Here is a 26,713-nt window from a genome sequence, read left to right on the forward strand (position 1 = left end):
ATACTGCAAAAACTCTTATACACGCACTCATAATTTCCCACATTGACTATTGCAATAGTCTCCTTATTGGGCTTCCCAAAAACAGGCTCTCCCCACTACAATCCATTTTGAATGCAGCTGCGAGGTTGATCTTTCTCACCAAACGTTCAGTGTCTGCTGATCCACTCTGTCAGTCCCTCCATTGGCTGCCGGTCTTCTACCATATTCAATTTAAAATACTTACACTCACACATAAAGCTATTAACCAAACCACACCAACATACATCTCTTCACTTATCTCAAAATATCTTCCAACCCGACATCTCCGTTCTGCACAAGATCTGCGTCTCTCATCCCCGCGCATTACTTGTTCCCATGCACGGTTACAGGACTTTTTTCGGGCTGCGCCCACCCTGTGGAATGCCCTCCCACGCACAATTAGACTTTCCACTAGTTTCCAAACATTCAAGCGTTCTCTGAAAACTCACCTCTTTAGACAAGCTTATCAGATTCCAGGACCGCCCACCTAACCTTTTATAGCTCCCTATCTAACTCTCTTCTTATAGTAAACACCTATCACATCTTCTCTTTCTTCAATTGAACATCCTCCTAACCCTAGGCCAACTTTCCAGTGTGATTGGATAATACAGCCCACCAAGAAAATCTGCAATTGGGCTGGACCAATTTGCAATAGCACCTCTCCTTGTGTATCAACACCTATTTCCCTATAGATTGTAAGCTTGCGTGCAGGGCCCTCTTACCCTTATGTATGTCATGTATGTATGTCTTTTACAACCCAGTAAAATGTAAATCTTGATTCAAATTGTAAAGCGCAACGGAATTTGCTGCGCTATATAAGAAACTGTTAATAAATAAATAAATAAATTCAGGACCTGATTCAGAGCCGGACGCTATTTGCGCTCGCTCGTTCAGAAAAAGGGGCCGGCTATTTAAATTGAGCGCTCGCTCTTTGCGGTCTGTTGACGCCTCTATGTCTGAGCGAGCGAACGAAACATGCGCTCGCTATTTTGTAAAGACGCCCCCTGGCCGCTCGCATCCTACGTCATCTCCGCTATTTATTTGATTAATCGAGTACATCGAAAGGCATCTGAACTGCTCGCAGTGCTTGTGGTAGGATTTTCCTACCGCAATCATGCGAGCAGTTCAGGCTAAGAGACAACCAAGTGACGTGGTCAATGACGCTGCTTTGTTAATTATGCACACTCTTAAAACGCCCGTTTTGACTGTTTGGCACGCCTGCGTTCGGATCTCCACTCCCCGTTTTCAAGCACCTTCCCCTGTTACCACCCACAAACGCCTCATCCTGTCCCTCAAATTAGCAGGCACTCGCTATTTGGCGAGCGCTCGATTTCCGATCGCACTGACTGGATTCTCATGGAATGAGAATGCAGGAATAAAGACAAAGGGAATAGCAAAGTATTAAAAAAGGCAAAAGTTAATATACCCTAAAAAGTAGGTAATCCATTTTACAGTATCTGCACCAAACGCTTTATCGGCACTACAGCGCATTGTCAGGGCTACAATACACAATGATAATCCTGGTTGCAAAAGTTAGCATACTATCTACCTACTAGTGATTGCAGCTAACACAAATCAGAGTGTGCACCCAGGGAAATATTGGGGCCCATTTATCAATAATCACAAAACAGACCAGCCCAGAGCAATACTTTATATCATTATTCATGTTTACTCTCTGCTGACGCCTTATTCCTCCTGCAAATCATAGGGGATGTTTAACAAATGGAAACCTATGTGGGTGACATTACTGGAAGATGGGATAGAATTCTACAAGAGGAAGAGTGACAGCAGCCCGAAGGGAATGATACCATTGAAAGGAACAGTTATCAGCAACCACTGTCAGGATTTTAGTAAAAGAATGGTACGTTTTTGTTGTATCCTATAATAAAGTTATCATAATGATGATATAGATATATTTATTAAAGCATGTTAGTAACGCTTACTAGTCGTGTCACCAGTGCCCTGTACAATATGTGTAGTGTGACACAAGCAGGGACAGTGGTGTTCCAAGACAGTGCACTGACCCACCCTTACCCACAGTGATCAGACCATATAAACATAACATATACACTAAACAAAATAAAGGCAACAAAATGTTGTTAATGCACACTCAACTTTTACTTATTACACAGTTTACACCTACCACAATAGCCCTCAACAGCTGCATTGGTGCCTGCAATAGGGCAAATAATATGTTCATCAATGCAAACTTGCCATTGAAATAACCATTAGTAATAATGCCAAAAATATGCTTGTAAGTAGTAATATGTCAATAAATGCTCATAATATTTATACAATGTAATAGACTATTAGAAATATGATGGGGAACTAATTCAGGTAAAAGTTCAGTGCATTTTAGGTCTACAACCAGCAATATATGAACATAATAGCGCTTCAGCTATCTGCTGCAAGTGGGCAGGTGAGCCATATCTCTCCCACTTCCTCTCCTCCTCTCTCTCTCCCTCCCCTTCTCCCCCTCTCTCTCCCTTTATCACCCTCTCCCTCTCTCCCCCCTCTATCTCCCTCCCTCTCTCCCTTTATCACCCTCTCCCTCTCTCCCCCTCTCTATCTCCCTCCCTCTCTCCCTTTATCACCCTCTCCCTCTCTCCCCCCCTCTATCTCCCTCCCTCTCTCCCTTTATCACCCTCTCCCTCTCTCCCCCCCTCTATCTCCCTCCCTCTCTCCCTTTATCACCCTCTCCCTCTCTCCCCCCCTCTATCTCCCTCCCTCTCTCCTCTTTCCCCATCTCTCTCCCTCCCCCTCTACATCTTCAGACTAGTTCCTTCCTACCCCTTGCAAGTCACACATAGACCTAATATTACACCCTCTACTCAGCTCTCCCAGAGCCTTTCTCTGAAGGATTCCAGTCTCTGGCACAGACCTTTCTCTCCTGGCTTGTCTGCCAGCTGCAGGCGTGTACTGGACTGCATATAGGTGTGGTCAGGACTTCAAGGCCCGAACAGATGCCCAACTAGTGCCACATACCCTGTAATCACCCCAGTGGTAATACAATAGTGGAGTTGTAAACAGTAGTAATGTCTAGTAATACCTATCAGTGGTAATGTGTCAGTAAAGCCAAGTAATAGTAGTAAAATGGCAGCAATAGAATGGGTATGAAATACCGGTTGCTGAAAAATTAAAAACCGCCGGTCAAATCCCGACCCTGGAAGCCTGGCTAGGAAAGAATCCCGACTGGCTAGTAAGTATACTATCTCTCCCCTCTACCCCACCCTAACCCTCCTTTTGTGGTGCCTAACCCTAAACCACCCCCCCAGTGGTGGCTAACCCTATCCTCCCTTCCCCGCACCCTAAACCTAAGTATCCCGGGTGGGTGCCTAAACCCTAACTGCCCCTCCTCGCAGCCCAACTCTAACACCTCCAGGGGGGTGCCCAACCCTAATGGTGCATACACACGGTCAGATTTTTCTTCAGATCTGAACGATAACGATTTAAAAAATCGTTTAATCGTTCATATCTGAAGGAAAATCTGACATATCTGTCAGATCTATCAGATGAATGATTTGTACGATGCGCGTTCCCGATGGTCAGATAACGATATCTGACATCTGATGTGTTTGCAGTCAGACTTGGACGATTCCAATCATTTTAATGCAGTCAAAAATCTTTCAAATTGTTCAAATCTTTGGTAAAATCATTCAAATCGTTCATCTGACAGATCTGAAAAATCTGACCGTGTGTATGCTCCATAAGTTCCCTCTGGGGTGCCTAAGCCCAACATGCCCCCCCCCCCCCCGCACCCACTGCGGCTAATACCTGCCTCTGGTGTCTTATGATCGGGATTCCGGCGCTGGTATCCTGATGCGTAAGGGAATACAGGCGTCTGTATATAGCCCGCCGGCATCTCGTCCACTGGGATGTAAACTACATCCAGGCAGAAATGTGTTCAAACACAGGGCCTGATTCAGAGATGGACCCAAATGCTGCCGCTGCTGCGTCTGTGCACACAGTGAATGTGCTTCTAAAAGGCAAATGTCGCAGACGCTGAGGAATGTATTGAGACGCTCACCTGCTGCTTTGCAAATCGCAGCATCTGTGTACATACTGTAGACACATCGGTCGCATATCCTTTGATTAATTGGTCTTCTGAGTAACCCTATGGGCGTGCAGAATGGCATCAGGAACAGAGATGGCAGAGACATTTTCTTGTATATGGGATCCCAGGCGCAGGATGCGACAGGTCCCCGTAATGGAAGGCCTGTCCGTTACCTCCCCCAAACGCTCCCTGACTGCCAATTACACTGCAAGTAAATGGTCGCTCGCCTGAGTAAATATCCACTTTGTGGCCATCTCTGAATCAGACCCATAGGCCAGTAATAATATTTTTTTCTACTATAAGTTTTATCATAGGTTCCCCTGTTAATGCATTGAAAGACAAGCTATATAGGTGGGATGTGGTCAATATCCCGGCACATGGCATGCCGGCGCTTAGAATACCGGTGCCAGGATCCCGACACCTGTCAGAATCCTGGTGCTGGCATCCCGCCCGCCGCTGGCTTTCCCGAAGGTAAGTAGTGGGGTGTTAAGGGGAGGGATAGGGTTAGGCACTAGGGTCAGAGTTAGGGTTAGGCACTAGGGGGGGAGCTTAGGTTCAGGGTGCGGGAAGGGAGGGAGGGTTAGGAGAAGGGTTAGGATACCTACTGACAGGTGTCGGTATCCTAACCCTGTCGGGAAGCCGGCATCGGGATTTTGACTGCAGGGAGTGCCGGCCAACCCATTTAAGCTACCCAATATAACTACATTGACCAAACACTGATCATTGTGTGTATTGTTAATGTATCTTATTAAAATTGGTTAAGGAAGTGAAGGAACCCCGGCTTTTATTATGACTCAGTATAGCCACTGAACTACGGTACCAGTCAGAGCAAGTAAGCCACATACATGGGCAACCAAATTATTCAAAGATTTGTGTTTATAAAGTTGTATAAAACAAACAGATTATATCAAGTACATAGTACAAGTAATGCCCTAATCAATAGAATACCAGGAGTGATTGCAAATGAGCACTAATCACTCAAGATAATCGCATAGATCAGGTTAAGTACCTCTGCCTCAAAAACAATGATTAGCGCCAGGCAGTGAGCAAAACAGGGCATACAGAAAACACGGACATGTAAGGCAGACAAATATATTATCCTGCTTATGAGAGAGTTACAATCACATTTTTACAATAAAATGAAGATTACTGTTTTTTATTCCAAAATAATTCCATTGACAAATGACCGTAGTCTCGGGATTGCTGCAGTAAATGGTTTTTGTAAACTTCAATCTCTTTTATTCGCTTAGTTTGTGTTCAAGCTCACCACCTCCAAACAGCAGGATCAATATTTCCAAGCCTCCCACCAGGAGGAACGGGATGCCTGGGTAAAAGACCTGAAAAGGGCATCGAAATGCATTGAAGAAGGACAAACGTTTGCTCGGAAATCCACAAGAAGATCAATTAGATTACCTGACAAGATCAACTTGAGGTTAATGAGCAATTAAACAGTTTATCCTATTTTGCCTGCATATTTAAAAATGTTCTCTGATTTTATTTATTAGTTTGAAACATAATGGGCAGGATGCACTATGATGAAAAATGCAGTCAAAGCTCCAGAAAGGCCGTTTTCCGAGGTTTGACTGCATTTCCCATATGCACTAAGCACCGGAAAGCGAAGCACACGTAATGTACGCAGATAAAGATGCACACGGGAAGAAGCGCCCTTATGTGCATACAGTATGTGCATACAGACACACCTTATGATGAAACCAGTTGTAAAATCATTCTATTTGTGACTTTACAGCAGATGTGGTCCCACCATAGTATAGACCTAGCGTACATAGTGGCCTTATAGTAAATGGTAAAGTCCTATTACCCTATTTGTACACAATATATTAATGCAATGAAGTGTCCTATACACAACAGAGAATATTGTCTGGGCAGTTAATAAATCATACGTGCCTACTCTGTTGGAACCTGCAGCAAGCTTCCAATTTTTCAGTAGTCCCCCGAAGTGGGCAAAATGGGGAGAATCTTACTGGGAATCCACAGTCCGTGAGGAGGGGGCAGGATCTAATGACGCAATTCTATAATAATCGCATCATTTAGTCCTGCCCCCTTTCAAATACGCGCAATTTGCTTAATGACGTGATTAGTCCAGTCCTACCCCTCTCACCGACCACCTGCATCTCCCCTCTGGGCTTCTTCCGGAGTGGAAATTTCATAAGTAGGCAAGTATGTAAGAAATGTGACTGTTGTCATTCATTATTAATGAAACACAACCACAAATAAAAGCTATAAATAGTAATACAAACTAAATGCTAACAAGAGACACTTCCTGATTGGCGTTTCTGCTTCTAGGCCTGCTTAATGCACAATTACATGGACACGCCCCATCTGTACCTTTCCACATGATTTTTAAGTAGTACTGATTCACTCTATGGTACAATTTACGCACTATATAGATGTCTGCTAGTTAACGTTACGGCTTTTATTAATGGATTATGCCCTGTATATTGGGGTAGAAAGGAGAGGGGTGATGAATATTTCTTATCTAATCATGATATTTTTCTATTTGTAGTCAGTTATATGTCTCCATGAAAGACCCAGATCGGGGTATTAAAGAAATAAAGTTGGAAAAGGACAAAAAAGTATTTAATCATTGTTTTACAGGTAACTGGCATTTATGATGGCTTACATAGATGAGACATAAGAAGAGTATGACATTCCTGACGTTAAAGAAATACAATTTCCAGTATGCCATGACAGCCTCTAAGGCAGGGGTGGGCAATAAGGGCCCTCCAGCTGTTGTTGAACTACAAATCCCAGCATGCATTGCAACAAATTTAGCATGGCCAAATAGCAAAACTGTTGCAGGGCATGCTGGGATGTATAGTTTTACAACATCTGGGGGGGGCACTTATTGCCCACCCCTACTCTAAGGGGTAAATTTGCTCACATTTGTTTCTGTTCGGTTTGATGTTTTCTATGATTTTGGTCCAAGCTGATTTCAAATCGCAGATGAAACACGACTTCACACTCCAATACACGGCAATGCACCATCGGACCAAACATTGTACGTTTATCATTGACAAGAATAGAAATGACTAAGAAGCGTGTCAGTCAAATCAATCAACATCACACCAAGATTGCAACACAATGCACAAAGGGCCTGATTCAGAAATCAACGCAATGGCGATTTTCACGCAGATCGAGCAATTGTTTGCCATTGCGCATGTGTCTAGGCCGCACTGCACATGCGCTGCAATCGCATTGCGATTACGGACGCACAGAGGAATACAGCGCACAGTAAGTGACAGGTTGTAAGCATTTGTTGGTAGTAACAGGGCTAGTCAGAAAAACGCAAGTGTGCCCGTATGCTTGAATGCCGTTTCATGGGCGTGCATAAATTAGCCACTGTGATTACATACGCAGCATGAGAGCCCTCTGCAATTTAGGAGAGCTGCAGTGTTTGCGGCTGGTCAGACCTGCCACAACGTCGATGGTACCAATATTTATGCATATCAGAGACGTTGTACACAGATGAGTAGGCAGCAGTGGGCATCCCTATGCTCGGGTGATCTTTATAACCATTATAATATTTTTGCAGCTCTATTGCATACAATATCACAGCTGTGATCCAATTAGAGTACATCTCTGCATTAGGCTCAAACAGGCCCGTCAAGAGCTGCGCCAGGCCCCGGTAAAAAAGGGGGCGTGACCTAATCATGGGAGGTATGGCCACACCTCCTTAGCTTAAAAAAAAAAAAAAGAAGTTTTACGACACTGTGTCATACCGACTTTCTTTCACTCCATTCCGGGCGCAGCCGGAGAGGATCAGCTTCTCTCTGCTTTGGGGGCGGGGCCAGTCAATTGCCGAACATTTGGCCCTGCCCCCTTTACAGGAAACCCCCCTCCCTAAGGACTCTCAAATTTCACGGAGAATCTTCCCATCCTGCCCACTTCACTAGGAAGTGGGTGGGATGCGTGAGATTTGCCTACTATTCCGGGCGTGCGGGGGGTTACCAGAAAAATTGGGAGCCTCCCGCGACTCACGGGGGAGTAGGCAAGTATGCACTGCGCGCTGGTGAGGGGGGCGCAGTGAGCCGCTCCCTTCCCTCTCCCGGGCCAGGCTACAAGGGAGCTGGGGCTGGGCAGCGGCTCTGGGTCTCGGCGGCCATGGTTTGCCAGCTGGAACAGTGAGTCTGCTGTCCACAGCCCCATTTTGTGCCCATCTGGACCTTGGAGCCCTTCTGGACCTCGTGGCCCGGTACAGTTGTTCCCATAGTCCACCCCTGTTGCCAGTCCTACTCAGACGCCTCTTGTTGCAATAGCATATGTTCACATCGCTGCGTCCATTTCTGAATCAGGATCTATATGGTATTTTGTTGTATTTCCACCTATACTGTACCATAAATTTAGGCTTATTAAAACCCTGAACTAGTTATGCGCAATGACTCTTCTGTTCAGCATTTATGTGAACTTTTGTTTTAAATCGTGATAGGTACTTGTGTAATCGACTGGTTAGAAGCAAACCAATCAGTCAGAAACCGACAAGAGGGACATGTCTTGGCCTCTGCCTTACTTAATGAAGGTCACCTTCAGCCTGCAGGAGATGTGTCCAAAAGTGCTGCGGAAGGGTTGGCAGAAACAACCTTTCTTGATACTACGGAGGCATTCTATTACTTTGTAAGTATTTAAAATTATAACTTTTCTTGATCAATGACTGATTAAAAGAGAACTTTAGCCCCCATAACAGTGGTTATCCAGACTTTAGATAGACAGTGAAAAGGTTGACAGTTTCTAGATAGACACCAGATGATTGACAGTCAATAGATCGACAGGGACAAAAGGTCGACATGGAAGGAGGTTGACAGGTACAAATGGTAGACATGGACAAAAGGTCAACATGAAATGGATACAAGAGCCACAGCCACCTACAGCTAACCACTGGACACAAGAGCCACAGCCCCTTACAGCCAACATTTGGACATGAACAACACCCCCTACATCCAACCACTGGACACAAGAGCCACAGCCCCTTACAGCAACCCACTGGACACAAGAGCCACAGCCCCCTACAGCAACCCACTGGACACAAGAGCCACAACCCACTAGGAGAGTGATCCATTGCTGCATAGAAAAGTAACCCCATTGCTGCGTAGAAGAGTAACCCCATTGTTGTGTGGGAGAGTATCCCTATTTCTGAGTAGGTGTAGGAGAGTAACTCCATTGCTGCATGGGAGAGTAACCCCATTGCTGTGTAGGAGAGTAACCCCATTGCTGCATAGGAGAGTAAACCCCATTGCTGCATAGGAGAGTAACCCCATCGCTATGTAGGAGAGTAACCCCATTGCTGTGTAGGAGAGTAACCTCATTGCTTTGTAGTAAACTAAAACCATTGCTATTTTGGAGAGTAACCCCATTGCTGTGTAGGAGAATAACCCAAATTGTTATGTAGGAGAGTAACCCCATTGCTATGTAGAATAACCCCATTGTTGTGTAGGAGAGTAATCCCATTGCTGCTTAGGAGAGTAACCCCATTGCTCTGTAGAAGAGTAACTCCATTGCTGCTTAGGGGAGTAACCCTATTGATGTGTAGTAGAGTAACCCCATTGTTGTGTAGGAGAGTAACTTCATTGCTGTGTAGGAGAGTAACCCCATTGTTATGTAGGAGAGAAACCCCATTGCTGTGTAGGTGAGTAACCCCATTGCTGTGTAGAAGACTAACCCCATTGCTGCTTAGGAGAGTAAACCCATTGCTGTGTAAGAGAGTAAAACCTTTGCTGTGTAGGAGAGTAACCCCATTGCTGTGTAAGAGAGTAAAACCATTGCTGCTTAGGAGAGTAACCCCATTGCTGTGTAGGAGAGTAACCCCATTGCTGTGTAGGAGAGTGACCCAATTGCTGCTTAGAAGAGTAACCCCATTGCTGTGTAGGAGAGTAACCCCATTGTTGTGTAAGAGAGTAAAATCATTGCTGTGTAGGAGAGTAAAACCTTTGCTGTATAGGAGAGTAACCCCATTGCTGTGTAAGAGAGTAACCCCATTGCTGTGTAGGAGAGTAACCCCATTGCTGTGTAAGAGAGTAAAATCATTGCTGTGTAGGAGAGTAACACCATTGCTGTGTAGGAGAGTAACCCCATTGCTGTGTAGGAGAGTAACACCATTGCTGTGTAGGAGAGTAACCCCATTGCTGTGTAGGAGAGTAACCCCATTGCTGTGTAGGAGAGTAACACCATTGCTGTGTAGGAGAGTAACACCATTGCTGTGTAGGAGAGTAACCCCATTGCTGGGTAGGAGAGTAACCCCATTGCTGGGTAGGAGAGTAACCCCATTGCTGGGTAGGAGAGTAACACCATTGCTGGGTAGGAGAGTAACACCATTGCTACATAGGATGTCACACAAAATGCACACTTATATTTTGGAAATATGGTAAAATCCTTCAAATATGTTCTGTATTTTCCTATGTGCAGCCAGATAGTGGGTTCTTCTGTGAGGAGAATTCCAGTGATGATGACTGCATTATCAAAGCAGAATTTCGGGGATTAGTTGTTAAGCAAGGATGTCTACTGAAACAGGTCAGTACATTCTATGATGCAACATACAAAATGCAGGTATTGTAACAAAGCATTTTATCATTGTAATCATTAGATATATGACACGTTTACCATGTGTAATAAAATAAAATTAGACTTATATGGGATACGCTTTTAACACTATTATGAAGAAGGGAGCATTGATTGCTATGTCTCTATAAGGTTGATCACTTGTGGAGGTCTTATTTAACTTCTCACCTCAGACCACTGCATGCTTGTGAGTCTGTTGTAGTTTGTAGGACCCCCACACCATTGCAGGTATGTATAAACTCCAGCACCATTACACACACAGTGGGATTCTAGAAATAATAATTTGTATTTCTGGCAAAAGATTCATGTCTTGGAAAAGATCCCTGTAGACTGAATCATGAACTTTACAGACATCATGGTGAGTTAGTTCTAAATACATCACTGAAGAATGTGTGTGTATGTATATGTATATATATATATATATATATATATATATATATATTTAAATAAACAGAAAACTCAGCACTCACCATTGTTAAAGCACTCACAATAATATATATATATATATTAGGGGTGAGCGGGTTCGGATTTCTGAAATCCGAACCCCCCCGAGCCCCCCCGATCCGAGTCCGATCCGAGTCAGGCTCGACTTTTCCCGCCTGACTCGGATCTGACATCGAGGCAAAACGTCATCATCCCGCCTTCCGACTCTCGCGGGTTTTGGATCCTATATAAGGTACCCGCGTCGGCGCCATTTTCTCACTCGGCTGTGGACAGTGAAGAGGGAGGGTGGGAGTTAGTGCTGTGTAGTGTAGTGTAGTGTAGTGCTGCTGTTGTCCACTACTTCAAAGTCCATAGGGGCTGGCTGTGTTGTGCTGTGCTGCTGTTGTTAATAGGGGCTGTGTCCACTACTTCAAAGTCCATAGGGGCTGGCTGGACTGTGTTGTGCAGTCAGTTCTCCATAGGGGCTGTGTCCACTCCAAAGTCCTGTGCAGTGTCCCAGTCCTAAAGGGGTGCTGTAGTGTTGTCCAGGGGGTGCTCTGTCCATCAGGGGTGCTCCCCCCAAGTGCTAAAAAAATAATATATTTTCTGTGTTTGTGAATTGTGTGCGCAGTAGCCGCACGTGCATCAACAAAGTAGTGCCAAGCGTGCGCCTGTGTCATAAGTAAAGGGCCGGCTGGCTTGACCGTTAAAGGGTGCTGTAACCCCCGAAAGTACACTCCAGTCCAAACCAAAAAAAAATTATTTTCTGTGTTTGTGAATTGTGTGCGCAGTAGCCGCACGTGCATCAACAAAGTAGTGCCAAGCGTGCGCCTGTGTCATAAGTAAAGGGCCGGCTGGCTTGATCGTTAAGGGTGCTGTAACCCCCGAAAGTACACTCCAGTCCAAACCAAAAAAAAAATTATTTTCTGTGTTTGTGAATTGTGTGCGCAGTAGCCGCACGTGCATCAACAAAGTAGTGCCAAACGTGCGCCTGTGTCATAAGTAAAGGGCCGGCTGGCTTGACCGTTAAGGGTGCTGTAACCCCCGAAAGTACACTCCAGTCCAAACCAAAAAAAAAATTATTTTCTGTGTTTGTGAATTGTGTGCGCAGTAGCCGCACGTGCATCAACAAAGTAGTGCCAAACGTGCGCCTGTGTCATAAGTAAAGGGCCGGCTGGCTTGACCGTTAAGGGTGCTGTAACCCCCGAAAGTACACTCCAGTCCAAACCCAAAAAAAAATTATTTTCTGTGTTTGTGAATTGTGTGCGCAGTAGCCGCACGTGCATCAACAAAGTAGTGCCAAGCGTGCGCCTGTGTCATAAGTAAAGGGCCAGCTGGCTTGACCGTTAAGGGTGCTGTAACCCCCGAAAGTACACTCCAGTCCAAACCAAAAAAAAAATTATTTTCTGTGTTTGTGAATTGTGTGCGCAGTAGCCGCACGTGCATCAACAAAGTAGTGCCAAGCGTGCGCCTGTGTCATAAGTAAAGGGCCGGCTGGCTTGACCGTTAAGGGTGCTGTAACCCCTGAAAGTACACTCCAGTCCAAACCTAAAAAAAAATTATTTTCTGTGTTTGTGAATTGTGTGCGCAGTAGCCGCATGTGCATCAACAAAGTAGTGCCAAGCGTGCGCCTGTGTCATAAGTAAAGGGCCAGCTGGCTTGACCGTTAAAGGGTGCTGTAACCCCCGAAAGTACACTCCAGTCCAAACCAAAAAAAAATTATTTTCTGTGTTTGTGAATTGTGTGCGCAGTAGCCGCACGTGCATCAACAAAGTAGTGCCAAGCGTGCGCCTGTGTCATAAGTAAAGGGCCGGCTGGCTTGACCGTTAAGGGTGCTGTAACCCCTGAAAGTACACTCCAGTCCAAACCTAAAAAAAAATTATTTTCTGTGTTTGTGAATTGTGTGCGCAGTAGCCGCACGTGCATCAACAAAGTAGTGCCAAGCGTGCGCCTGTGTCATAAGTAAAGGGCCGGCTGGCTTGACCGTTAAGGGTGCTGTAACCCCCGAAAGTACACTCCAGTCCAAACCAAAAAAAAAATTATTTTCTGTGTTTGTGAATTGTGTGCGCAGTAGCCGCACGTGCATCAACAAAGTAGTGCCAAGCGTGCGCCTGTGTCATAAGTAAAGGGCCGGCTGGCTTGACCGTTAAGGGTGCTGTAACCCCCGAAAGTACACTCCAGTCCAAACCTAAAAAAAAATTATTTTCTGTGTTTGTGAATTGTGTGCGCAGTAGCCGCACGTGCATCAACAAAGTAGTGCCAAGCGTGCGCCTGTGTCATAAGTAAAGGGCCGGCTGGCTTGACCGTTAAAGGGTGCTGTAACCTCCGAAAGTACACTCCAGTCCAAACCAAAAAAAAATTATTTTCTGTGTTTGTGAATTGTGTGCGCAGTAGCCGCACGTGCATCAACAAAGTAGTGCCAAGAGTGCGCCTGTGTCATAAGTAAAGGGCCGGCTGGCTTGACCGTTAAAGGGTGCTGTAACCCCCGAAAGTACACTCCAGTCCAAACCAAAAAAAAATTATTTTCTGTGTTTGTGAATTGTGTGCGCAGTAGCCGCACGTGCATCAACAAAGTAGTGCCAAGCGTGCGCCTGTGTCATAAGTAAAGGGCCGGCTGGCTTGACCGTTAAAGGGTGCTGTAACCCCCGAAAGTACACTCCAGTCCAAACCAAAAAAAAATTATTTTCTGTGTTTGTGAATTGTGTGCGCAGTAGCCGCACGTGCATCAACAAAGTAGTGCCAAGCGTGCGCCTGTGTCATAAGTAAAGGGCCGGCTGGCTTGACCGTTAAAGGGTGCTGTAACCCCCGAAAGTACACTCCAGTCCAAACCAAAAAAAAATTATTTTCTGTGTTTGTGAATTGTGTGCGCAGTAGCCGCACGTGCATCAACAAAGTAGTGCCAAGCGTGCGCCTGTGTCATAAGTAAAGGGCCGGCTGGCTTGACCGTTAAAGGGTGCTGTAACCCCCGAAAGTACACTCCAGTCCAAACCAAAAAAAAAATTATTTTCTGTGTTTGTGAATTGTGTGCGCAGTAGCCGCACGTGCATCAACAAAGTAGTGCCAAGCGTGCGCCTGTGTCATAAGTAAAGGGCCGGCTGGCTTGACCGTTAACGGTGCTGTAACCCCCGAAAGTACACTCCAGTCCAAACCTAAAAAAAAATTATTTTCTGTGTTTGTGAATTGTGTGCGCAGTAGCCGCACGTGCATCAACAAAGTAGTGCCAAGCGTGCGCCTGTGTCATAAGTAAAGGGCCGGCTGGCTTGACCGTTAAAGGGTGCTGTAACCCCCGAAAGTACACTCCAGTCCAAACCAAAAAAAAATTATTTTCTGTGTTTGTGAATTGTGTGCGCAGTAGCCGCACGTGCATCAACAAAGTAGTGCCAAGCGTGCGCCTGTGTCATAAGTAAAGGGCCGGCTGGCTTGACCGTTAAAGGGTGCTGTAACCCCCGAAAGTACACTCCAGTCCAAACCAAAAAAAAATTATTTTCTGTGTTTGTGAATTGTGTGCGCAGTAGCCGCACGTGCATCAACAAAGTAGTGCCAAGCGTGCGCCTGTGTCATAAGTAAAGGGCCGGCTGGCTTGACCGTTAAAGGGTGCTGTAACCCCCAAAGTACACTCCAGTCCAAACCAAAAAAAAATTATTTTCTGTGTTTGTGAATTGTGTGCGCAGTAGCCGCACGTGCATCAACAAAGTAGTGCCAAGAGTGCGCCTGTGTCATAAGTAAAGGGCCGGCTGGCTTGACCGTTAAAGGGTGCTGTAACCCACAAAGTACACTCCAGTCCAAACCAAAAAAAAAATTATTTTCTGTGTTTAGCCGCACGTATATATCAAATCGATATAACATAAATGGAGGACCAAACTTTCTCCGATAAAAATAAAATAGAGAAAGATCAAGAACCACTTCCTCCTAGTGCTGAAGCTGCTGCCACTAGTCATGACATAGACGATAACATGCCATCAACGTCGTCTGCCAAGGCCGATGCCCAATGTCATAGTAGAGGGCACATACAATCCCAAATGGCAAAGTTCAGGAAAATGACCTTGAAAAAGACATTTAAATCAGCTGAAGAGAAACGTAAACTTGCCAATATGCCATTTACGACACGGAGTGGCAAGGAACGGCTAAGGTCGATCCCTAGTATGTTCATGACTAGTGGTTCAGCTTCACATGACGATGGAAGCACTCCTCCCACTAAAAAAATCAAAAGAGTTAAGCTGGCAAAAGCACAGCGAAGAACTGTGCTTTCTAAGAAGATATCACAAATCCCCAAGGAGAGTCCAAGTGTGGTGGTGGTTGCGATGCCTGACCTTCCCAGCACTGGACGGGAAGAGGTGGCTCTTTCCACCATTTGCACGCCCCCTGCAAGTGCTGAAAGGAGCACCCACAGTCCACTTGCTGATATGCAAATTGAAGATGTCACTGTTGAAGTACAACAGGATGAGGATACTGGTGTAGCTGGCGCTGAGGAGGAAGTTGGCGAGGAGGATTCTGATGGTGATGTGGTTTGTTTAAATCAGGCTCCGGGGGAGACAGTTGTTGTCCGTGGGATGAAAAAGCCCATCACGGTCATGCCTGGGCAGAAGACCAAACATTCCACCTCTTTGGTCTGGCAATATTTCTATCCAAATCCGGACAACAACTGTCTTGCCATATGTACCATATGTAAAGGTGAAATAAGTAGGGGTAGGGACGTCAACCACCTAGGAACATCCTCCCTTATACGGCACCTGCAGCGCGTTCATAAAAAGTTACTGTCAAGTTCAGAAACTTTGGCTCAGACCGTAAGCAGTCCAGGGACACCTAAATCCCGTTGTCCTGTTGTATCCAAGCGCCTGCAAACCACACCGTCAACTCCCTCCTCGTCAATTTCCTCCTTAGTCAGGATCGGAAGTAGTCCTGCAGGCCATATCACTGGCATGACTGACTCTCCTACCACTACTTTTACTAAACAATTGACCCTCCAACAGTCCTTAGCGAGGAGGATGAAGTACGACAGCAGTCATCCTGAAGCAAAACGTATAACTGAGGCCTTGACTGCTATGTTGGTGTTAGACGTGCGTCCGGTATCCGCCATTAGTGCAGTGGGATTTAGACAATTGATGGAGGTAGTGTGTCCCCGGTTCCAAATCCCGTCTAGATTCCACTTCACTAGGCAGGCAATACCGAGACTGTACAGAAACGTCAGAAAAAGTGTCCTCAGTGTCCTGAAAAATGCCGTTGTACACAATGTCCACTTAACCACGGACATGTGGACAAGTGGAACAGGGCAGACTAAGGACTATATGACTGTGACAGCCCACTGGGTAGATGTATCACCTTACGCAGCAACAGCAGCAGCGTCACCAGTAGCAGCATCTCAGAAACGCCAGCTCGTTACAAGGCAGGCTACGCTGTGTATCACCGGTTTCAGTAAGAGGCACACCGCCGACAACCTCTTAGAGAAACTGAGGGAAATCATCGCCCAGTGGCTTACCCCACTTAGACTCTCCTGGGGATTTGTGATATCTGACAACGCCACCAATATTGTGCGGGCATTACATCTGGGCAAATTCCAGCACGTCCCATGTTTTGCTCACACAATAAACTTGGTGGTGCAGAATTTTCTGAAAAGCGACAGGGGCGTGCAGGAGACGCTTTGGGTGGCCCGAAAAATTTCTGGCCACTTTCGCCATTCAGCGACTGCGTGCCGAAGACTGGAGCGCCAGCAAACACTCTTGAACCTGCCCCGCCATCACCTGAAGCAAGAGGTTGTGACACGGTGGAACTCAACCCTCTATATGCTTCAGAGGATGGAGGAGCAGCAAAAGGCCATACAAGCCTATACATCCACCTATGACATAGGCAAAGGAGGGGGTATGCACCTGACTCAAGCGCAGTGGAGAATGATTTCCGTGTTGTGCAAGGTTCTTCAGCCCTTCGAACTTGCCACACGTGAAGTCAGTTCAGACACTGCCAGCTTGAGTCAGGTCATTCCCCTCATCAGGCTTTTGCAGAAGCAGCTGGAGAAAGTGAAGGAGGAGCTAAGACGGAGCGATTCCGCTCGGCATGTGGGACTTGTGGATGAAGCCCTTCATTCGCTTTGCCAGGATTCCAGGGTGGTCAATCTGTTGAAATCAGACCACTACATTTTGGCCACCGTGCTCGATCCTAGGTTTAAAGCCTATGTGGTGTCTCTCTTTCCGGCCGACACAAGCCTGCAGAGGTGCAAAGACCTGCTGGTGAACACACTGTCAGCTGAAGCGGAACGTGACACGTCAACGGCTCCTTCTTCATTTTCTCCCGCAACTGGGGCTGCCAGGAAAAAACTTAGGTATCCTAAGCAACCCGCTGGTGGTGATGCAGGGCAGGCAGGACCAAGTTTGGACATCTGGTCCGGACTGAAGGACCTGGCAACAATTTCTGACATGTCTACTGTCACTGCATATGATACTGTCACCATTGACAGAATGGTGGAGGATTACATCGGTGACAGCATCCAAGTAGGCATGTCAGACAGTCCATACCTGTACTGGCAGGAAAAAGAGGCAATTTGGAGGCCCCTGTACAAACTGGCTCTATTTTACCTGAGTTGCCCCCCCTCCAGTGTGTACTCCGAAAGAGTGTTTAGTGCAGCCGGGAACCTTGTCAGCGAAAGGCGTAGGAGGTTGCTTCCACAGAATGTGGAGAAGATGATGTTCATCAAAATGAATTATCAGCTCTTCCAGGGAGACCAGCCTCCAGAACGTACAGAGGGACCTGTGGTGGTGGATTCAAGTGGGGACGAGTTAATACTTTGTGAGGATGAGGATGTACACACTGAAGAGGGTGAGGAATCGGTGGATGAGGAGGATGAGGATGACATCTTGCCTCCGTAGAGCCAGTTTGTGCAGGGACACATTAATTGCCAGCTTGTTTTGTGGGGGCCCAAACGAACCAATCATTTCAGCCACAGTTGTGTGGCAGACCCTGGCGCTGAAATGATTGATTTGTTAAAGTGTGCATGTCCTGTTTATACAACATAAGGGTGGGTGGGAGGGCCCAAGGACAATTCCATCTTGCACCTCTTTTTTTCTTTGCATTATGTACAGTTTGGGGCCTAGTTTTTCTAACTGCCATCCTGTCTGCCACTGCAGTGTCACTCCTAGATGGGTCACGTGTTTGTGCCGCCCACTCGTGTCGCTTAGCATAGTCATCCAGCTACCTCGGTGCAACCTTTTGGACATAAAAACACTATTGTGAGGTGTGAGGTGTTCAGAATAGACTGGAAATGAGTGGAAATTAAGGTTATTGAGGTTAATAATAGCATAGGAGCAGAAAAACCTACAAATTCTGTGATTTTAGCTGTTTTTATGCTTTTTAAAAAAAAAATACAGATCCAAAACACAAAACCCAGAACCCAAAACACGGAAGGGTGGTTTTGGCAAAACCAATCCAGATCCAAAACACGAAGAAAGATCCAGATCCAAAACCAAAACACAAAACACGAAAAGTGGCCGGTGCACACCCCTATATATATATATATATATATATATATATATATATATATATATATATATATATATATATATATATAATGGGTTTTGGTTCATGGATTGATCAATGCATTTAAGCCTGCACCCCACATCACGGGACCCCACTTCTCTGCAGGTCCTACACTATCTGTCATACTTATGGAAACCTGGTAGCTGCTATCACAGCGTTTAAACTGAAAAAATGTTACCTGGTTTAAAGCTCACCTGCCAATGAATGGCTTTTAAAGGCAAGGCAGTCACCAAACATAGGCCCTCATTCAGAGCCGTACGCTCTGAGCAGAGCGCACGCTCTGAATGAGGGCCGTCCTCCATAACTATGGAGCATCCCCCTGGACGCTCATATAGCTGTGGGTCACCACCCACAGCCTATATGAGCGTGCAGTTTGATGGCCGCGATGGTCGTGACCAACGCGACCATCGAAACTGCGAGCCGGAGCCTGCGGTTGAGGTTTTCAACCGCAAGGCCCGGAGTGATTTTGGCTCTATCAGAGCCAAAATCACTCCCACTGACATCACTAGTGATGTCAGTGGGCCGGCTTCTGACGGTAGGCGTTCCCTTGGGAACGCCCCCGTCAGGGAGGCACGCCCCCGGCACGCCCACCAAAGGGGGCGTGCTGTCAATCAACATCGACAGCACGCCCCCTTTGATCAGACACAACGAGCAAAGGACTTTCCTTCGCTCGTCGCGTCTGGCGCATGCGCACGACGGAGCTCCCTCTGTCGTGCGTATTCTCAGTGCCGACCATCGACCCACTTGCGGGCGGACAGCCGCTTGCGAGTGGGTCTGAATCAGGGCCATAGCTTCTATCATACTACCAAAAAGGCAGCTGACACAGGTTATTATAAATGAGCTTGCACAGGGGTGCATGAGAAAGCTATGATCACAAAAGGTTAATTAAAAATTTGGTTAATTTCCTGCGTACAGGAAAGCTATCAATTTATAAGTGAGACCTGTTGTAAATGTGTGAATGGCTCCGATGTATTTCGATGTTACCGATGTTTTGGCTGGATTGCAAGGTGTTACAGATGTGCGAGGGGAAGTGGGCATCTGCATGTTGTCCGTGCGAGTACTTTGCGATTGCACATATTAGCATACTTTCGCAGTAGATCCTTGCTGAATCAGGCCCTATATTCCCTACGTCATGTACACACACATACTTACACACTAGGGTTAATTTTTATTTTTTTTGTTGGGAGCTTAGTAACCTACCTGTATATTTTTGGAATGTGGGAAGAAACCAGACTACCTGGTTCCACACAATTAGGACCGTAGTGGGAATTGAACCCACAACCTCAGTGCTGTGAGGCAGTAATCCTAACCATTACACCATCTGTGCAGCTCTGTATATATACAGAAGCATCACCAGGTCTGGTGACACCCAGTGCACACTCTGACTATTCCTACGCACCGGAGGCGCACCCAAAAAGGGGGTGTGGCCTAAAATATAGGGGAAATCCTCTCGGGGGTCTCGATCAGGGGTTAGCGTGGGCTGGAATGGAGCGGAACTGCGTTCCATCACTTCTATTTGGTGACGGAACCAGTCCTGCCTCCTCCGACCCACCTAACCCAGGTGCCACAGGGAGGCTCTATTTGCCGGGCACCCACTGAGATTTTGATACCAGTGGGTGCCCGACTCCCTCCCCGCAGCACCAGCCAGAGGCTGGAGCTAACTCTTCAGCCCCGGCTTCCCCCACGGACAGGGTCGGACTGGCCCACAGGGGTACAGTGGAATTCCCCGGTGGGCCCCACTGCCTGAGGGCCCACACCCTCCTCTAGGGATCAGGTTCAAGACTGTGTCTTGAACTATACATTATACATAAGTTACATTATACTGCACAGGACTATGGTGTATTTTCTACAACACATTGCTGTTATTAATCTGGTACATTATCATGCATGCACTAGCAGTATTTACTATATATAAATTTTTACAGGGCCCAGTCCATGCACTTTCTAATGGTTAGCCAAGCCTCTGTGGAGGCTGCCCACACCCCCTCTAGAGGCTGGCCAAACCCCTAAATATGGGTCCCCATCACTGCCTTTCCATGGTAGGCCCTTCATTCCCCAGTCCGAGACTGCCCACAGACACTATGGGAGAGACGTCATGACGTCTCTCCTATAGTTCAGCGTAGCAGCCAGGCGGACCAGAGGCAGTGGACACAGGAGCGGGGCTTACGGTAAGAATTTGTTTGTTTGTTTAAGCGGTTTCCTATTGAGGGTATAACTTCTGGGGTCACTGCATAAGGGACACCACTACTTGGGTGACTGAATAAGGGACACTACTACTGTGGGCACTGCATAAGGGGTGCTACCACTAGATAGATAGATAGATAGATAGATAGATAGATAGATAGATAGATAGATAGATAGATAATTAACAGCGAACTGACTTGCTCTTTGCCATGTTTAACATTTCTGACAATGTAAATGTGCGGGGGAAAATGAGCAATGATTTCTGGGGCGTAGGGTTTCCTGAGTAAAGGTGTTGCTGCCCAGTTGTGAATAACACATCCCACTCACTCTTTCTGTGACATTTTTAAACAAAACTACCTTCCATTGTGTTCCACCTTCTGTAAAAGCATTGTCATCCTAAAGACTTATAATTACAAAATGCAATCACCATTGGTAATAAATTGCCTATAAAATAGCTACTAATATAACATGACAGCACTTTAGACATTTTATACTGTACTTAATTAATGACTCTCAGCACCTGATCCTCACTTGCTGGGAAATTCTCAATACCCTCCTGCAGCAGAATAATATGAGGTGTTGTTTACCTCATGAAAACAATGAATAAGAAGCCCAAAAATTCTGCGCTGGAGAGTATACTTAACACATTATTTTATTAGTACAAACTAGGGGTGTGCACCGGCCACTTTTCGTGTTTTGTGTTTTGGTTTTGGATCTGGATCTTTCTTCGTGTTTTGGATCTGGATTGGTTTTGCCAAAACCACCCTTCCGTGTTTTGGGTTCTGGGTTTTGTGTTTTGGATCTGTATTTTTTTTTTAAAAAGCATAAAAACAGCTAAAATCACAGAATTTGTAGGTTTTTCTGCTCCTATGCTATTATTAACCTCAATAACCTTAATTTCCACTCATTTCCAGTCTATTCTGAACACCTCACACCTCACAATAGTGTTTTTATGTCCAAAACGTTGCACCGAGGTAGCTGGATGACTATGCTAAGCGACACGAGTGGGCGGCACAAACACGTGACCCATCTAGGCGTGAAACTGCAGTGGCAGACAGGATGGCAGTTTGAAAAACTAGGCCCCAAACTGTACATAATGCAAAGAAAAAAAAGAGGTGCAAGATGGAATTGTCCTTGGGCCCTCCCACCCACCCTTATGTTGTATAAACAGGACATGCACACTTTAACAAACCAATCATTTCAGCGCCAGGGTCTGCCACACAACTGTGGCTGAAATGATTGGTTCGTTTGGGCCCCCACAAAACAAGCTGGCAATTAATGTGTCCCTGCACAAACTGGCTCTATGGAGGCAAGATGTCATCCTCATCCTCCTCATCCACCGATTCCTCACCCTCTTCAGTGTGTACATCCTCATCCTCACAAAGTATTAACTCGTCCCCACTTGAATCCACCACCACAGGTCCCTCTGTACCTTCTGGAGGCTGGTCTCCCTGGAAGAGCTGATAATTCATTTTGATGAACATCATCTTCTCCACATTCTGTGGAAGCAACCTCCTACGCCTTTCGCTGACAAGGTTCCCGGCTGCACTAAACACTCTTTCGGAGTACACACTGGAGGGGGGGCAACTCAGGTAAAATAGAGCCAGTTTGTACAGGGGCCTCCAAATTGCCTCTTTTTCCTGCCAGTACAGGTATGGACTGTCTGCCATGCCTACTTGGATGCTGTCACCGATGTAATCCTCCACCATTCTGTCAATGGTGACAGTATCATATGCAGTGACAGTAGACATGTCAGAAATTGTTGCCAGGTCCTTCAGTCCGGACCAGATGTCCAAACTTGGTCCTGCCTGCCCTGCATCACCGCCAGCGGGTTGCTTAGGATACCTAAGTTTTTTCCTGGCAGCCCCAGTTGCGGGAGAAAATGAAGAAGGAGCCGTTGACGTGTCACGTTCCGCTTCAGCTGACAGTGTGTTCACCAGCAGGTCTTTGCACCTCTGTAGGCTTGTGTCGGCCGGAAAGAGAGACACCACATAGGCTTTAAACCTAGGATCGAGCACGGTGGCCAAAACGTAGTGGTCTGATTTCAACAGATTGACCACCCTGGAATCCTGGCAAAGCGAATGAAGGGCTTCATCCACAAGTCCCACATGCCGAGCGGAATCGCTCCGTCTTAGCTCCTCCTTCACTTTCTCCAGCTGCTTCTGCAAAAGCCTGATGAGGGGAATGACCTGACTCAAGCTGGCAGTGTCTGAACTGACTTCACGTGTGGCAAGTTCGAAGGGCTGGAGAACCTTGCACAACACGGAAATCATTCTCCACTGCGCTTGAGTCAGGTGCATACCCCCTCCTTTGCCTATGTCATAGGTGGATGTATAGGCTTGTATGGCCTTTTGCTGCTCCTCCATCCTCTGAAGCATATAGAGGGTTGAGTTCCACCGCGTCACAACCTCTTGCTTCAGGTGATGGCGGGGCAGGTTCAAGAGTGTTTGCTGGCGCTCCAGTCTTCGGCACGCAGTCGCTGAATGGCGAAAGTGGCCAGAAATTTTTCGGGCCACCCAAAGCGTCTCCTGCACGCCCCTGTCGCTTTTCAGAAAATTCTGCACCACCAAGTTTATTGTGTGAGCAAAACATGGGACGTGCTGGAATTTGCCCAGATGTAATGCCCGCACAATATTGGTGGCGTTGTCAGATATCACAAATCCCCAGGAGAGTCTAAGTGGGGTAAGCCACTGGGCGATGATTTCCCTCAGTTTCTCTAAGAGGTTGTCGGCGGTGTGCCTCTTACTGAAACCGGTGATACACAGCGTAGCCTGCCTTGTAACGAGCTGGCATTTCTGAGATGCTGCTACTGGTGACGCTGCTGCTGTTGCTGCGTAAGGTGATACATCTACCCAGTGGGCTGTCACAGTCATATAGTCCTTAGTCTGCCCTGTTCCACTTGTCCACATGTCCGTGGTTAAGTGGACATTGTGTACAACGGCATTTTTCAGGACACTGAGGACACTTTTTCTGACGTTTCTGTACAGTCTCGGTATCGCCTGCCTAGTGAAGTGGAATCTAGACGGGATTTGGAACCGGGGACACACTACCTCCATCAATTGTCTAAATCCCACTGCACTAATGGCGGATACCGGACGCACGTCTAACACCAACATAGCAGTCAAGGCCTCAGTTATACGTTTTGCTTCAGGATGACTGCTGTCGTACTTCATCCTCCTCGCTAAGGACTGTTGGAGGGTCAATTGTTTAGTAAAAGTAGTGGTGTTCCTACTTCCTCTCTGGGATGATGAACGACTCCCAGCAGCAGCAACAGCAGCAGCGGCAGCAGTAGGCGTAGCAATGCAGGATCCTCCGGAGGAATCCCGGATAGGAGAGTCAGTCATGCCAGTGACATGGCCTGCAGGACTACTTCCGATCCTAACTAAGGAGGAAATTGACGAGGAGGGAGTTGACGGTGTGGTTTGCAGGCGCTTGGATACAACAGGACAACGGGATTTAGGTGTCCCTGGACTGCTTACGGTCTTAGCCAAAGTTTCTGAACTTGACAGTAACTTTTTATGAACGCGCTGCAGGTGCCGTATAAGGGAGGATGTTCCTAGGTGGTTGACGTCCCTACCCCTACTTATTTCACCTTTACATATGGTACATATGGCAAGACAGTTGTTGTCCGGATTTGGATAGAAATATTGCCAGACCAAAGAGGTGGAATGTTTGGTCTTCTGCCCAGGCATGACCGTGATGGGCTTTTTCATCCCACGGACAACAACTGTCTCCCCCGGAGCCTGATTTAAACAAACCACATCACCATCAGAATCCTCCTCGCCAACTTCCTCCTCAGCGCCAGCTACACCAGTATCCTCATCCTGTTGTACTTCAACAGTGACATCTTCAATTTGCATATCAGCAAGTGGACTGTGGGTGCTCCTTTCAGCACTTGCAGGGGGCGTGCAAATGGTGGAAAGAGCCACCTCTTCCCGTCCAGTGCTGGGAAGGTCAGGCATCGCAACCACCACCACACTTGGACTCTCCTTGGGGATTTGTGATATCTTCTTAGAAAGCACAGTTCTTCGCTGTGCTTTTGCCAGCTTAACTCTTTTGATTTTTTTAGTGGGAGGAGGGCTTCCATCGTCATGTGAAGCTGAACCACTAGTCATGAACATACTAGGGATCGACCTTAGCCGTTCCTTGCCACTCCGTGTCGTAAATGGCATATTGGCAAGTTTACGTTTCTCTTCAGCTGATTTAAATGTCTTTTTCAAGGTCATTTTCCTGAACTTTGCCATTTGGGATTGTATGTGCCCTCTACTATGACATTGGGCATCGGCCTTGGCAGACGACGTTGATGGCATGTTATCGTCTATGTCATGACTAGTGGCAGCAGCTTCAGCACTAGGAGGAAGTGGTTCTTGATCTTTCTCTATTTTATTTTTATCGGAGAAAGTTTGGTCCTCCATTTATGTTATATCGATTTGATATATACGTGCGGCTAAACACAGAAAATAATTTTTTTTTTGGTTTGGACTGGAGTGTACTTTGTGGGTTACAGCACCCTTTAACGGTCAAGCCAGCCGGCCCTTTACTTATGACACAGGCGCACGCTTGGCACTACTTTGTTGATGCACGTGCGGCTACTGCGCACACAATTCACAAACACAGAAAATAATTTTTTTTTTGGTTTGGACTGGAGTGTACTTTCGGGGGTTACAGCACCCTTTAACGGTCAAGCCAGCCGGCCCTTTACTTATGACACAGGCGCACGCTTGGCACTACTTTGTTGATGCACGTGCGGCTACTGCGCACACAATTCACAAACACAGAAAATAATTTTTTTTTGGTTTGGACTGGAGTGTACTTTCGGGGGTTACAGCACCCTTTAACGGTCAAGCCAGCCGGCCCTTTACTTATGACACAGGCGCACGCTTGGCACTACTTTGTTGATGCACGTGCGGCTACTGCGCACACAATTCACAAACACAGAAAATAATTTTTTTTTGGTTTGGACTGGAGTGTACTTTCGGGGGTTACAGCACCCTTTAACGGTCAAGCCAGCCGGCCCTTTACTTATGACACAGGCGCACGCTTGGCACTACTTTGTTGATGCACGTGCGGCTACTGCGCACACAATTCACAAACACAGAAAATAATTTTTTTTTGGTTTGGACTGGAGTGTACTTTCGGGGGTTACAGCACCCTTTAACGGTCAAGCCAGCCGGCCCTTTACTTATGACACAGGCGCACGCTTGGCACTACTTTGTTGATGCACGTGCGGCTACTGCGCACACAATTCACAAACACAGAAAATAATTTTTTTTTTGGTTTGGACTGGAGTGTACTTTCGGGGGTTACAGCACCCTTAACGGTCAAGCCAGCCGGCCCTTTACTTATGACACAGGCGCACGCTTGGCACTACTTTGTTGATGCACGTGCGGCTACTGCGCACACAATTCACAAACACAGAAAATAATTTTTTTTTTGGTTTGGACTGGAGTGTACTTTCGGGGGTTACAGCACCCTTAACGGTCAAGCCAGCCGGCCCTTTACTTATGACACAGGCGCACGCTTGGCACTACTTTGTTGATGCACGTGCGGCTACTGCGCACACAATTCACAAACACAGAAAATAATTTTTTTTTGGTTTGGACTGGAGTGTACTTTCGGGGGTTACAGCACCCTTTAACGGTCAAGCCAGCCGGCCCTTTACTTATGACACAGGCGCACGCTTGGCACTACTTTGTTGATGCACGTGCGGCTACTGCGCACACAATTCACAAACACAGAAAATAATTTTTTTTTTGGTTTGGACTGGAGTGTACTTTGGGGGTTACAGCACCCTTTAACGGTCAAGCCAGCCGGCCCTTTACTTATGACACAGGCGCACGCTTGGCACTACTTTGTTGATGCACGTGCGGCTACTGCGCACACAATTCACAAACACAGAAAATAATTTTTTTTTTGGTTTGGACTGGAGTGTACTTTCGG

At 46.6% G+C, this 26,713-nt stretch overlaps 1 protein-coding gene across 1 annotated transcript in view; it reads left to right on the forward strand.

Moving 5' to 3' along the window:
- Nucleotides 1-26,713, forward strand: part of PLEK (pleckstrin) — a 77,147-nt gene that overhangs the window by 37,506 nt on the left and 12,928 nt on the right. Inside the window, exons 2-6 of the mRNA XM_088477259.1 lie at nt 1,727-1,879; nt 5,323-5,504; nt 6,597-6,688; nt 8,520-8,704; nt 10,490-10,594. Coding sequence (XP_088333385.1) covers nt 1,727-1,879; nt 5,323-5,504; nt 6,597-6,688; nt 8,520-8,704; nt 10,490-10,594 — 717 coding nt within the window. The remainder of the gene's footprint in view (nt 1-1,726; nt 1,880-5,322; nt 5,505-6,596; nt 6,689-8,519; nt 8,705-10,489; nt 10,595-26,713) is intronic.

The sequence above is a fragment of the Taudactylus pleione genome, unplaced genomic scaffold (genome assembly GCF_031769625.1).
Source record: "Taudactylus pleione unplaced genomic scaffold, aTauple2 ptg000201l, whole genome shotgun sequence".
NCBI lineage: Eukaryota > Metazoa > Chordata > Amphibia > Anura > Myobatrachidae > Taudactylus > Taudactylus pleione.